At 35.1% G+C, this 15,985-nt stretch overlaps 1 protein-coding gene across 2 annotated transcripts in view; it reads right to left on the reverse strand.

The window, feature by feature from the left end:
* Positions 1-15,985, reverse strand: part of LOC127653916 (eyes absent homolog 2-like) — a 55,115-nt gene that overhangs the window by 18,550 nt on the left and 20,580 nt on the right. For both annotated transcript variants that reach the window (XM_052140771.1, XM_052140770.1), the window contains exons 4-9: positions 14,919-15,043; positions 14,704-14,817; positions 9,260-9,336; positions 8,720-8,900; positions 8,243-8,382; positions 7,713-7,796 (exon numbers count right to left, since the gene is read on the reverse strand). In XM_052140771.1, the coding sequence (XP_051996731.1) occupies positions 7,713-7,796; positions 8,243-8,382; positions 8,720-8,900; positions 9,260-9,336; positions 14,704-14,817; positions 14,919-15,021 (699 nt within the window). In that variant the 5' untranslated portion in view covers positions 15,022-15,043. The remainder of the gene's footprint in view (positions 1-7,712; positions 7,797-8,242; positions 8,383-8,719; positions 8,901-9,259; positions 9,337-14,703; positions 14,818-14,918; positions 15,044-15,985) is intronic.

Consider the following 15,985-nt stretch of genomic DNA (forward strand, 5'->3'; position numbering starts at 1 on the left):
TTTTTATTATTTATTGTGTGAAAATAATGTCTATCAATTTTTCAAAAATGATGACTGTCCCACAGTTGTGGCATCATTTCCACCAAACCAAGAATTTTGCCCTTAATAGTTAAAAACATAAAAGCTTTTTCAAACGTTAGTGTACTTTAAAATGAAAATTCTCTCATTATTTACTCACCCTCATGCCATCCCAGGTGTGTATGACTTTCCTTCTTCACCAGAACACATTTGAAGAAAAATAGAAAAATATCTCAGCTCAGTAGGTCTTTAAAATGCAAGTGGATGGTGACCAGACTTAAAAAAAGCTCCAAAAATCATAGACAGTTAGCATAAATGTCATCCATATGACTCCAGCGGTTAAATTAATGTCCTCTAAAGCAACACGATAACTTTTGGTGAAAAAACTGATAAATATTTAAGTATTTTTTAACTCTAAATCTTTGCTTCCGGTCAGCAGCCGAGTTCACACGGTCTCTCGTGTGATGTAATGTTGGCATGTTACGGACGTAATCTCATGTTTTTCTCTCGGTTGAGACATCCAGGATAAGCAAACAAATGCACCATTGTGAGTAAACAAACAGATATAAATACAGATTGAATCCAAAACCAACAAAGCTTTTGCACAGTGTTTGTCTTACTCAGTTGTAAAGAGCGCTGCTTTTCCGGCTGTGACGCACAAGCGTCAGTTCTCACGTGAACAAGCCAATGTGATTACCTCAAGCGTGCATACTGCTGCAGACCGGAAGCGATGGATTATAGTTAAAAGGTATTTGAATATTGATCTTTTTCGCACCAAAAGTGATCGTGTCGCTTTAGCAGACATTAATTTAACCGCTGGAGTCATATGGATGACATTTATGCTAACTGTCTATGATTTTGGGAGCTTCACAAGTCTGGTCACCATCCACTTGCATTTTAAGGACCTACTGAGGTGAGATATTTTTCTATTTTTCTTCAAATGTGTTCTGGTGAAGAAAGAAAGTCATACACATCTGGGATATCATGAGGGTGAGTAAATAATGAGAGCATTTTCATTTTTGGGTGAATTAACCCAAAGTCAAAACAAAGATAAAATATCACTTGTGAGCAGAATATTTCATTGCACTAAATAATTTTCTTTATTAGTATTTTTGTCTTGTTTTCCAGTGAAAATATCAAAACATTCTTAAAACAAGATACATTTTCATGACAAGCAAAAATGGCATAAGATATTGTGTCTTGTTTTCAGACTAATCTAACTACATTTAATGAGGTTTATGCTTAAAAACAAGAAAAAGCTATTTGCCAATGGGGTAAGAAACATGAAATTAATTCAAAGGGAAAACCAGTTTATTTTTCTTTCCCCATTGGCAGATCCCCCCACTTTTAAAAACAAGACTTTATATCTTATGCCATTTTGCTTATTTCGATATTGTTTACTGGAAAACAAGACAAAAATACTAATTAAGCAAATATTCTTTACAGTGTAAAAAATGTTTCCTTCTCATTTCAAGTCAAGCTGTAATTTTGTCAAAATATGCAAAAGGTTTGGCATAACAAGAGTCAGTCATTTTATTTAAGAAACGTTAAAAATTCATGTCATGATTCTGTTAACCTGTTGTTATGCAATCGCCCGCACATGGTGGTGACGTCACTCTGCTTACATTTAATATATAATTTACCATCTATAAATGTAATTAATGTTCACATATATACCTCTATTCAAAGGTCAAAGGTTTAACATTGATATCCGATCTCTGTTTCACGATAGTAATCCTCCAGAAACAGTAATTGAGTTATTTGTGCAGGAGTACAAATGAAAACATGCAACATCAAAACGGGACTTTTATTATGAAAACACGATCGCCAGATGAATCCAGTTCAACACACTTGGGTCAATCGTCCATGACAAGTGTTCACTGAAAAACATCCAATCGGACTTTTTGTCCATAAAAGTGATAAATGTGAGAAATATTGATATATTCTCCATTGTTTACATCATCATCGTTCATCAAACTGCAATCTGAGCAGCATTCATGTTGTAAAACTGTTTATGATCTGATATATTAGAGTCTCATAAACAAAACCAGCCGTCTCCAAAGTCTATTTTTAGAAATGTGGCGAAGTTTTATTCATAATAGTCGAGCAGTGCCGTCAGATTTAGTGTCGTCTTGAGAGGCGGAGCTTAATTTTACTCTGAACACTTCCAGAGATTAAACAGAGATTAAAGCTTCAGGACCTCATTTATTATTCGATCATCTTCAGATTTGAAACGTAACTCCTTTAGACTCGTGACTTTGAGAACATTGTATTTCTGGGTTGTCTTGGCACTTTTATTATTGTTTTTTTTAGATTATAAAAACATGTTCAGCACAAAATATTTCCATTACTATAAACTTCAGCATCTCTAACTTTAATAAATAACAACATATATTAATTCTGAAACTTGTGAAATAAAGCCCAAAGTGTCTTCTTTCAAACAATACTCCAACTGTGTCCAAACTCCAAAGCGTCCCGTTGTTATGAACGAGCAGCGAAGGCAGACGAGGAGATGCAGATCCAGTTACAGTTCAACTTTATTACATAAACAAACAGGCAAAACACAAAGGAAAACCCTCAATGGGGAAATAAACATTACATAGAAAACACGGGCAGGGAACACACACCAGGCTAACAACATTGAACGAATGACAAGGAGTGAACAAAAAGCAGGGCTTAAATACACAGTGAGTGATGACAGAATGAGACACAGGTGAAAACAATGAACAAAATGGCAGTGATGATGGCAGGTGGATTCTGGGAAGTGTAGTTCTAGACAATGACAAGTGAGACAGTGGAGCTAAACAAGGGACAAAACTATGGAATGCAAAGGTGACAAAAATGGCAGACAGAGGGCAACAGTGAAACAAGACAAGGAATTCCTAACACCCGTAAATACAACCATTTCAGTTCAGGTGTGCCATTATCATCGATTGTGCTCAGAAAGGGGGCGTGTATCAACAGGTTAAACACAATACAGAACTTGAGATGTGCTGGAAATGACACCGAGGTGTGAGTTTTCAAAATGACATAAATCTCCTGTGATAGACATTGCTAGTCGACCAATTACAAAAAAAAAGTGTGAAACATTTTTAACGCTAAAAGAGCCCAAAGTTGAAGAAACACCCGCACATAAACATTCAAAATAACTGTGTATCTTTGCCATGTGGGGCACAGACAATATAGAGGGGAAAAAACATTGCCTCGGGTGTAAATTCGGGTGTTCATATTGATGATGATTAACGACACCTCTAATGGGAGAGCAAAAATGTTAACATGTTCTGACGTTCACCACAGCTTTAAAAACACATTACAAACCGCCGTCTTTCAACACCGTGCCTGGTTTATAACACAATAGATCTGGTCTTGCCTTTAGGTTGTTTACAGTGATGGGCTGATGGCCTTGACATGTAGGGCGTATCAAAAAAGCGACGTAAAGACAGATATCCTTTAACTTAAGACATGAAATCTGAGCGAACGCAATCACAGCGCTTTGTCTCATTGTAAGCGGCTTTGTCATGGAACAAATCAAACTGGTTGCTAAAGGAACAGTTCAGCCACAACGGCAAATCCTGTCATCATTTCCTCATTTCCTCACCCTCGTTTTCATTTTGGGTTGAACTAATTCTTTATCTAGAGCCCGATTTCAGTTATATTTCTGAAATGATGTTTTCTTTGATTTGCTAGGTCCACAGCTTCCTGCTAGACTAATAAGCTATTCTGGAGTTTTCCTCCTTTCCTTGGATGTGAAATTAGACACATTAGTCACGCTTGCATTTCTGCAATCCTCAGAAAGAAAATCTAAAGAGCTTCGTGCTCGACTCGGCCAGGCATTCCTCTTACGTGTCACGTCAAATCCACAAGGGATCGTGGGAATTCAAAACACATCGTGAGCCAAGAAAAAGAAACATGACCGTTGTTCCCTCATCAGCTGCCTGGAGATTGCATAGAAGTTCATGTGCCGTCAATCAAATCAGAGGGGTCAAATAACAAGTTCATCGTTCATTTGCTTCCTCTGTATTTTAGTGTCTGCTAGCCACATTACTCTTCAACTACAGCTATGACAACATTCTTCTTAATATATTATTATGAAAGGTAATGGAAGGAAAGATGGGTTTGTCATGTATAAGTATTCCAATTAAACAAACAGTGGTTTTGTGTTGGTTTTAAACACCTAGTTCTAATCTCAAATGAAAATTTGGTGAATTCTATCATCCATAATAAAATGAATTTATCGTTACACAACATAATAATAATATATAATATTACAATGAGTCATATATGTAATGAAGATAGATTGTAATAAAGTTTTCATGACAAGGGGTGTGTTTCACAAATGTCAGGTTGGGGCAAGTTGTCACGTGTTTTTTTGATTTTTTACTATTTATGTTATAATTTTATACAAATGATTCATGGCAGTTTTGTATGTCCAAGACAAAGATGTGATCATTTGATATTTTCTTTATTACCTTAAACATTTGATGCTTTCATGAAATGTTTTGTGATCAAATTTAGCTGAAAAGCTTGTTTAATGACAGTGTTACAACTTACCCCACATAGTGTGACAACAGGCTCTGCTATTATGCCAATGTGTGTTAAAAGCACTGTGTCTGTTTTCCTGGGCAATAATGGCATGTATATAGAGTATATTAGGGCTGTCGATTTAACGTGTTCATTTAGTGCGATTAATTATACAAAACTTATGCAACGTAGTTTAATGTAGATGGTGTATGCAAACTCAGCAACTACGAGCAATTCAAGCTTGAAGTACATCTGTTTTATGAGCCACGTCTATAAAATCACTTTGGAGGAAGCACAACAGGTGGGCAAAGCACAACTAAATCTTGAGACGTGATTTTCAAAGTTTCCATTAATTTAAACTTGACACAGCGTCCTAAAAATGTGGCATTTATGATGCTCATCTCCGATCCTTTGCCAGGTGTTCTCCGACTTCATCCACACTCTGTTTTCTCTAACTTTACACTACCAACTACTTCAGAGATAGTGGGTCTGATAGGTAAATCTAAATCTTCGACTTGTCAGTTAGACCCTCTACCTACTCCTTTAGTGAAAGCTTGTTTACCAGCCCTGTCGCCATTGATTACTAAAATTGTTCATGCTTCACTTATTTCTGGTTCTGTATCTCCACATCTAAAATCTGCTATTATTACTCCCACACTTAAGAAACCTGGGGGTGATCCATTTAATTTTGATAATTTTCGTCCAATTTCAAATTTACCATTTATCTCTAAGGTAGTGGAAAAGTGTATTGTAATTCAAATTCATGAACATCTTTCTAATAACAACTTGTATGAACAATTTCAATCTGGATTTCGTCCCCAACATAGCACTGAGACTGCTCTTGTCAGAATAACCAGTGATCTATTGTTGGCAGCTGACTCTGGGCTTTTATCCATACTTGTCCTTCTAGACTTGAGCGCTGCCTTTGATACTGTCTCACATAAGATACTTCTTGACAGATTAACTTCTATTGGTATTACTGGCACTGCACTGTCTTGGTTTAGGTCATATCTATCTGGACGCAGTCAGCATATTCAATTAAAAGGTTTTCGATCAAGAACATCTACAGTCACCACTGGTGTTCCCCAGGGTTCTGTCTTGGGCCCGCTTCTTTTCATTATTTATATGCTCCCTCTTGGTTATATTTTGAGGAAATACGGGATTAATTTCCACTGTTATGCGGATGACACCCAACTTTACCTGTCTGCCAAACCCACTGGTTCATTTCCACCACCATTCTTGTCCAGCTGTTTAGCTGAAATTAAAGATTGGCTTTCAGCTAACTTCTTGAAGGTAAATGGCAACAAAACTGAGGCTTTGCTTGTTGGCACTAAATCTGTTTTGTCTAAATTGAACTGTCTTTCTTTGTACATTGACAATACTGCAATCTGTCCTTCTTCACAGGTTAAAAGTTTGGGTGTCATCATGGATAGCACACTATCCTTTGAAGCTCAAATTAATAATATCACGCGGATTGCATACTTCCACTTGCGTAATATTAACCGTCTCCGTCCCTTTCTTTCAAATAATAATACTGCTGTTCTTATTCACGCACTGGTCACTTCACGAATAGACTACTGTAATGCTCTTTTCACAGGTGTGTCCTCTAAATTGCTACATAAGCTTCAGTTGGTTCAGAATTCTGCAGCTCGTGTTCTATCTAGAACACCTTCTACTAAGCACATTTCTCCAGTTCTTCAGCAATTACACTGGCTTCCAGTAAAGTATAGAATTGAATTCAAGATCCTGCTACTTACTTATAAGGCACTTCATAATCTTGTACCCCAATACCTTACACAACTTCTCCATGTTTACACTCCTTCACTTGCTCTCAGATCGTCATCTTCAATTTCTCTTGTGTTACCAAGGATTCGACTAACTACCATGGGTGCCAGATCCTTTAGTTATGCTGCACCCCACCTATGGAACTCTCTTCCCCTTGATATTCACAATAGCGACTGCTTGTTGACTTTTAAAACGCGTCTTAAGACATATCTTTTTATACAAGCTTTCTTATAACATTTTGTATTGAGTTTTTAAGGCACTTTATCTGTATGTGGCTTGTTTGTTGTGTGTATTGTCCTATGCAGTGACCTGTATATTGCTTGTGAGGTGACCTTGGGTGTTATGAAAGGCGCCATTAAATAAAATGCATTATTATTATTTATTATTATTATGCATTATAAGAGAAGACTCCGAGCTGTTATCTTGGCAAAGGGAGGTTGCACAAAGTATTGAATAAAAGGGTGCCAATAATTGTGCCACACATATATTTGACCAAAATATATATATTTCTTTTTAATAAAAATTGTGTTGTGTTTGCACAATATTTTTGTGAATATTTTGAATGAAAGATCAAAAGGATAAACAATAACGACAAATTTTTCACACCTTCTTTGCTCATATTTACCAAGGGTACCAATATGTTTTGGCCCCACTGTACACACACACACACACACACACACACACACACACACACACACACACACACACACACACACACACACACTTAAACAGACACACACATGTTTGGTTTCCATGTTTTATGGGGACTTTCCATAGACATAATGATTTTTATACTGTACAAACTTTATATTCTATCCCCTAAACCTAACCCTACCCCTAAACCTAACCCTCACAGAAAACTTTCTGCATTTTTACATTTTCAAAAAACATAATTTAGTATGATTTATAAGCTGTTTTCCTCATGGGGACCGACAAAATGTCCCCACAAGGTCAAAGATTTCGGGTTTTACTATCCTTATGGGGACATTTGGTCCCCACAAAGTGATAAATACACGCTCACACCCACACACACACACACACACAAACACGCAAACACACACAAACACGCAATCACACACAAACACGCAATCACACAAACACAAACACGCAAGCAAACACACACAAACACGCAATCACACAAACACGCAAGCACACACGCAAAGACAAACACACAAACACGCACGCACGCACGCACACACAAACACACACACTATATATACACCGTATTTTATTAACTATATATATATATTTCTTTTTTTTAAATGCACTTTAATGCCTTCAGTTCCCCTTTTAATTAGTTTTTTGTTTTTAAATGAATGGTCAATGGCTAAAACACTGAAGATCTGAGGAAGTAAAGTTCAGTGGTGAAAGGGAGAACTGGTTCATACCTTGCCGAAGCGTGTTGAAAATGTCCCTGTGAGTAACGAGTGGAAAATGATGATGGTTTCATCCAGGTCCCAGATAAACACTCTCTACAAACACACGCAAACACACACAGACATTGTGACCATGAGCACAAACTGAATCTGTATTTACTCCAAAACCCTGTGCATTATCTCAGCATTGTATTAATGACAATGAATGCTGATCATATTAGTCCAATCAGACGCATTTCTGCACTTATGGGCAGACATTCAAATATAGTTCTGCTCTACATCTCTTTTCATGCTATATGGAAAAAAAATAAAATAAAAAAGATACATATTACAATTTTAGTAAACTGAATATTGCATGATCATTTTTTGGTGTTCCACAGAAGAAAAAGTTATCCAGGTTTGGACCGGCATGGAGTGTGAGTAAATGTAAATGTATTGTAAAACTCTAGTTCTGGATGTGAAAGTAATATGTGAGGGGTGGTGCACAGGAATGTTAATGAAAGACGTTGAGTAAAGGACACCATGAGACTCAGCGTCTGTACCTCAATGTCAGAGTCCAGAGGGGGTACAGGGTCACCCGCCCGCTTCCTGCCTCTCAACTTTCCGTCTGAGCTGCGTCGAGCCGGACCGCTTTCCTGCTCTTTTCCTGGAGTTGGGGGACTCGTGGGAGCGTGGTAGTCTCCTGTTCAACACACATACACATGCATGTGATGACATGTCGTATAGAGACATACAAATCTGGATACCAAAGCTAGTCTTGAATTGCTTAAGTTGGCAGTACTGAACTTATATGTATATACATATATATATATATATATATATATATATATATATATATATATATACAAAAAGACATACAGTCATTTAATTGGATAACAACACTTTTGGATAACTTTTATTTTATGTTACGAAGTATTTTCCTAAGTTACTCAAAAATAATGATATGTATTGTGGTAATATAATACATTATCCTCAAGTACATATATCTGACTTAAATCAGCTCACCAAAGAATAATTACCTGTTTGGGACTCTGGGCTGTGATTGGTCGATACAGCAGGATGCTCTGTGTGCTGATAGGGTATCGCTGTGGTGATTGCCGATGGCGTGATATTGCTGGCTGTAATGTACGGGCTGTTGTAGTGCGTGTTGTAGTATGGTGAATATTGATTTTGGCTGTAGCTAGAATATGTTGAGAAGTCCTAAGAGAGACAAACAAACAGATATTCATAGTACTCCATTCTAAAAAGCACATTATTTGCATTTACTGTATGTGTCTCTTGGTTTCAATAATGATAATAAACATATATAATTATGGCACCACCATAGTAGCCTACTTGTAAGTGCGGGCTGTGATAAACATCTTATCAGAGCCATAACAACACATCTAGGCCGAGTTCGGAATTGCACACTACCATACTGCCATTTATAGACATAAATATAGATATAGTACGAGTAGAGTGGGTTGTATGCAATTCCGAACTCTGCCCTAGTCTGCAAGGTTGGTGTAGTACTTCACACTTAAGTTGCTGCGTGATGCATTTTTATTCATTTGACCCACCTGCTGTGTGGGACTGAATGGCGTTGAGCCCGTGATGCCGTTTGCACCCTGGAAAATTCCAGAAGAAATGCTGCCGCCTGAAAAACAAGAACATAGCTGGTTTTAAGAGTACACTTAGTACACACTGGCCGGGAATACCTGCTCCAACACAAACACGTTGTAGGAAACACAACGGGCAGCGGCCACGGAACGGCTCGTGAAATATAGACACGTTTAAAGGGCTCAGAGAAACTCGATTGATTTATGAGGGCTAAAACAATTCAGAAGGTTCAGAGGTTAGAAGAGCAACGCGAAGCCGTCTCCGCTATCGGACTACCAGTCGGAATGTCTTTCTCCATCCCTGTCTCTCTCCCTTCATATTTCCACTTGTTCTCTTTCTGAAACCTGCCCTAGATAAATGACTCTGCCAAAACAGCTAGAGATCTCAAAGGATGCAAAGAAAAGTCTTCAAAGGGGGAGAGAACGCCGGGCCATGTTTCTGATTTCATCCACAGTGGTGAAACGCGAGGACCTTTGGCGTCCAGCGACTGGTTATTTATTTCAAGCTACAGCAGGTCTCCTGTTGGAATTCGCCTATAAATCAAATGAGACTGGCGAGATACAGCACGAGATTTAGTAACTGCGTTTTCCCAGACCTATTAGAAATCCATCCATTTCACGAGCAGACGATTTTACTGTAAATGATGTCTCGAGATGCTTATGAATTACAGTAAATCACTATAATACACAATTAAATACGTTATCTATAAATATGCTACAGCACCTTTAACTCACTGTTTAGGCTAATTACACTGGAAATAAATGTCATTTAGCTTTCTCAAAGTAAAGGCCTACAACTTTTCTAAAAAGAAAACAAAAAGTCTCAATGTCGCTTCTTAAAGAGACAGTTCACCCAAAAATGAAAACTCTCTTATCATTTACTCACTGTATGACTTACTTCTGCAGAACACAAATTAAGATTTATTGAGGAATTTTTCAGCTCTGCAGGTCCATACAATGCAAGTGAATGGTGACCAAAACTTTGAAGCTCAAAAAGCACATAAAGGCAGCATAAAAGTAATCCATACGACTCCAGTGTTTAAAACCATATCTTCAGAAGCGATATGATAGGTGTGGGTCAGAAACAGATCAATACTTGGGTAATTTTTTACTATCAATCTCCACTTTCACTTTCATTTTAAAATGACTTGATATTTCCAGGTTTTCCATGACTGTGGGAACCCTGTCATTTGCATATGCACGTTTCAGTCTCGGCACATCAAGACGCGTCACACTATGTTTGATGTCAATTAAACTTTTTTCGTTTTTTTTTCCTTTTCCTTTTTGTGGCTTGACATCATTATAATGCACTAATCCATTTTCATTTGAAACACATAAATTTTGCTTTGATTATGTGCCACATCCACACTGGAATGGCATTTTCTTTTACCAAAAATGGAGACTTTCAAAAACACTCTCTCTAACTGCATCATTTTTAAAATTTTAGCGTAGATTAAGATTCTTCAAAACATCTTATTTTATGTTCCACAGAAGAAAGTCTTGCGGGTTTGGTCACGACATGAGGGTGAGTAAATGCTGACAGAATTGTCATTTATGGCTGAACTAGCCCTTTAATGATAAAAACGTGCCTAGCAACACTTCACCTTTGACCTAGACAAAGAATAGTCAATTTCACACTGCAGTGGTAAAATGAGGACTGTGGGCTGAAGTGGGTGCCGGTAGATCTTAAATCCATCTCAGACGCACTCCCACACAAACAATCTCGTCCATTGGCCGGCGCGTTTCGGAAGGGAGCAGAGAAAGGTTCTGACCCCACGAGAGAGAGACGACTGACGCCGGCGCCCCAGACCGCGGATAATTTGGAACAGGTGTGTGTGTGTTGGGGGAATTGACTGTAGACAGCACCTGAAAACACACACACACACACACACTGGTGTGTGTGTGTGTGTGTGTGTGTGTGTGTGTGTGTGTGTGTGAAACCGAACAAAGATTGAATCATATCCTAAATGCTGTGTTAAGGGCTGTCACTCAATAAAATGTTTAAACCAAATTATTTACATGAGATGCTGATTATTTAATCCAATTAATCACTTATATAAATATTTGCAGAGAAAGACCCTCAAATAACAATTATTCAATAAATAATGATTCAATAATTACAGTTATATTTAAATTATTACAAATATTATATATATTCTAAATATAACAATTCAAATAAATAATATAATATATATTCTAAAAATAACAATTCAAATAATTAATATAATATATATTCTAAATATAACAATTCAAATAATTAATATAATATATATTCTAAAAATAACAATTCAAATAATTAATATAATATATATATTCTAAATATAACAATTCAAATAATTAATATAATATATATTCTAAATATAACAATTCAAATAATTAATATAATATATATTCTAAATATAACAATTCAAATAATTAATATAATATATATTCTAAAAATAACAATTCAAATAATTAATATAATATATATTCTAAATATAACAATTCAAATAATTAATATAATATATATTCTAAATATAACAATTCAAATAATTAATATAATATATATTCTAAATATAACAATTCAAATAATTAATATAATATATATTCTAAAAATAACAATTCAAATAATTAATATAATATATATTCTAAATATAACAATTCAAATAATTAATATAATATATATTCTAAATATAACAATTCAAATAATTAATATAATATATATTCTAAATATAACAATTCAAATAATTAATATAATATATATTCTAAATATAACAATTCAAATAATTAATATAATATATATTCTAAATATAACAATTCAAATAATGTATATCATATATATTCCAAAAATAACAATTCAAATAATTAATATAATATATATATTCTAAATATAACAATTCAAATAATTAATATAATATATATTCTAAATATAACAATTCAAATAATTAATATAATATATATTCTAAAAATAACAATTCAAATAATTAATATAATATATATTCTAAATATAACAATTCAAATAATTAATATAATATATATTCTAAATATAACAATTCAAATAATTAATATAATATATATTCTAAATATAACAATTCAAATAATTAATATAATATATATTCTAAAAATAACAATTCAAATAATTAATATAATATATATTCTAAATATAACAATTCAAATAATTAATATAATATATATATATTCTAAATATAACAATTCAAATAATTAATATAATATATATTCTAAATATAACAATTCAAATAATTAATATAATATATATTCTAAATATAACAATTCAAATAATTAATATAATATATATTCTAAATATAACAATTCAAATAATTAATATAATATATATTCTAAATATAACAATTCAAATAATTAATATAATATATATTCTAAATATAACAATTCAAATAATTAATATAATATATATATTCTAAATATAACAATTCAAATAATTAATATAATATATATTCTAAATATAACAATTCAAATAATTAATATAATATATATTCTAAATATAACAATTCAAATAATTAATATAATATATATTCTAAATATAACAATTCAAATAATTAATATAATATATATTCTAAATATAACAATTCAAATAATTAATATAATATATATTCTAAATATAACAATTCAAATAATTAATATAATATATATTATAAATATAACAATTCAAATAATTAATATAATATATATATTCTAAATATAACAATTCAAATAATTAATATAATATATATTCTAAATATAACAATTCAAATAATTAATATAATATATATTCTAAATATAACAATTCAAATAATTAATATAATATATATTCTAAATATAACAATTCAAATAATTAATATAATATATATTCTAAATATAACAATTCAAATAATTAATATTCTAATATAAAAATTCAAATAATTAAAATGCATGAGATTATTATGGCAAACGAGTAAAGCAATGACAAGACAAAAAGTGGCTTTGCAAGTCAATATATTATTTTTTATTTCCATATTATTGAGCATAAGCCTATCATTGGCCTACAGTCCACAGCAATCTATTTTGCAATTTAATTTGTCAATCTGTCCGAAACAAACAGGTGCTTTTTGAGCATCTCACTTTGGTTGTATCGCATCATTAAACCAGTGGAGCAGCCGTGGCCATCTGCCTAGGGCCAAAGAACCGCATCCGCCAGAGGGCGGAGGAGCGGTAGAGGACCAGGTGACAGCGCCCAGCCTGAATCGGGCGGGGGAGGAGTGTGACGTAGAGGAGGGTGTGGCCGAGCCATGATGGAGCACGGCCGGTGCTGAAACGGTTGAAAGGCGGGAGAGCGAGATAAGGAGCAGCCAGAGATGCCGGGGAGAGAGAGAGTGAGTGAGAGAGAGACGCACGTGTCCGCGTTGCATGCCTGTCTGTTTATGTTTGTTTTATATCATTAAAGTTTATGTTGACTGTTCAGCCAGTTCCTGCCTCCTCCTTGCCCATCCTTATTTTGTTACAGCGATATAAGCAAAAAATATATAGATTGGATGTATTCTCAAAAACAGGATACAGTATATCAGGGAATTTTAACCCTAAAAAGATCAAGAACTTAAAGACACCTCAGAAAATGTATTTTCCAACACACCAGAGCCTAAATAAAATATGTTTCCATGTTTTTCTTCAATAATTGCTTTTATTTGAAATTTAGTTGCATAGTGGCGTCAAATTAGTGATTTAATTGTTTTATGCCAGTTTTTGTCAATCAAACTGATTCAAAAATTGGTCTGAATGATTCATTAGCCAATAGATGTTTCCGATCACAAACGATACGAATGGAAATTCTTTGGTCAAAAAGAGTGGGAACCATGTAAACAATTATGTGTACCGCTACTTTGTATCATTTCTATAAAATTCAGAATAGCACTTTATGTTGCTAATAACATCAATGTGACGTTGACCGTTTACTCACAGTCTTGATTTACTGATGCAATAATGTCCTTTAGGAACACACTCTTTTGTCTTGTTTTGATTGTCTACTTTTAAAAAAAACAATATATGCCATGCACATGCCCCAAGCAAAATAAGTTTGCAATATTAATTGGAAAATAATAAACACAACTTTTTTGTTGGCTCGACAAAACTGTGCCTGAAAGTTTAAATTATAGGTTTCACAAGTCCTAAAGTTGTTTGAACATTTCCCAATTCATCATCCGCTGTCCGATCAGCAAGAAAAGTTTAAACACACCAAGTCAGAACAGTCTGAAAGTCTGTACCACATTTGGTGTGTGTAGCTTGAAAGCTCTAGAAGGGTTTTCGGTAACACTTTACAATAAGGCTCCATTCGTTAACATTAGTTAGTGCATTAGGTATCATGAACAAACTATTAACAATATGTTTGCTACATAATTATCAATCTTTGTTAATGTTAAAGTATTTGTGAGACTGACCGTGTGAGTAACTGTACAGGGCTTGACTGGGAGGACTGCCGCTGAAGTTTGACGTGTAGCCAAGTAGACTGCTCTGACCAGGTGAATGACTCAAACCGTCCTCTGTTTTAATATCTGATCAAAAGACACAAAGACAGAGATATGATTAACAGCAGTATGCACTATATAGGGAATGACAGAGAGAACGCAGGTGTGAAATGCACTTCAGTACTCACTGTATGGTGTCATGCTGTAGCTCTGTGTGTGATGTGTGTACGGTGAGTACGGGCCGGCCGATTGTAATGCAGGACTGTACTGCGTCTGTCCGTAAGCAGCCATGACTATTCTGAGGATAGTTGATCTGTAATGGGAAGGTGTTGTAGTTCGGATTGAGAATACCTTTTTTTTTTACATTTAATGGACAGAATGATGTACATGACATTTGGTTCCATTTTTTTTTTAACTCTGTCATCATTTGGGTGAACTATCTCTTAAACAGTTCTTGAACAACTGCTTTTTCAAAGTGCTTCTATTGAATGGTAAATGGTCGGCACTTATATAGCACCTTAGAGGTTACCAAAGCACTTTACACCGCGTCCCATTCACACTCATACACTCATACATGTAAGGTGCTAGCCTGCCATTTGGAGCAATTTGGGGTTCAGTGTCTTGCCCAAGACCCTTCGGCATGTGGAGTCATGTGGGCCTGGAATCAAACCGCCAACCCTGCGATTAGCGGCCGACCCGCTCTACCACCTGAGCCACTGCATGCAACGACAAACGAATATCATAACCATTGTCATATGATTTGTGAACGAATTACTCTTATGAGCCATTTTTTAACGAATCAGTGGGTGGGTATTTTCTCCCCAATTTGGAATGCCCAGTTCCCAATGCGCTCTAAGTCCTCATGGTGGCGTAGTGACTTGCCTCAATCCGGGAGTTGCCTCCGTGTCTGAGATCGTCAATCAGCCCATCTTATCACGTGGCTTGTTGAGCGTGTTACCGCAGAGACCTAGCACGTGTGGAGACTTCCAGCTATTCTCCGCGGCATCCACGCCCAACTCACCACACGCCCCACCGAGAGCGGACCACATATATACTCTACCCTCCCAAGCAACCAGGCCAACTGGTTAGGAAGCCTAGCTGGAGTCACTTGAACTCACGACTTCAGGTGTGGTAGTCAGTGTCTTTACTTGCTGAGCTACCCAGGCCCCAAGCTTTTTTTTATTTTTTATGAATCAGTCTCTAAATCATAAGTTATTGGTTAAACAAAAGTACAACTGGAATCGTTAATAGAATA

This window comes from Xyrauchen texanus, chromosome 13 (assembly GCF_025860055.1).
Source record: "Xyrauchen texanus isolate HMW12.3.18 chromosome 13, RBS_HiC_50CHRs, whole genome shotgun sequence".
Classification (NCBI taxonomy): Eukaryota; Metazoa; Chordata; class Actinopteri; order Cypriniformes; family Catostomidae; genus Xyrauchen; species Xyrauchen texanus.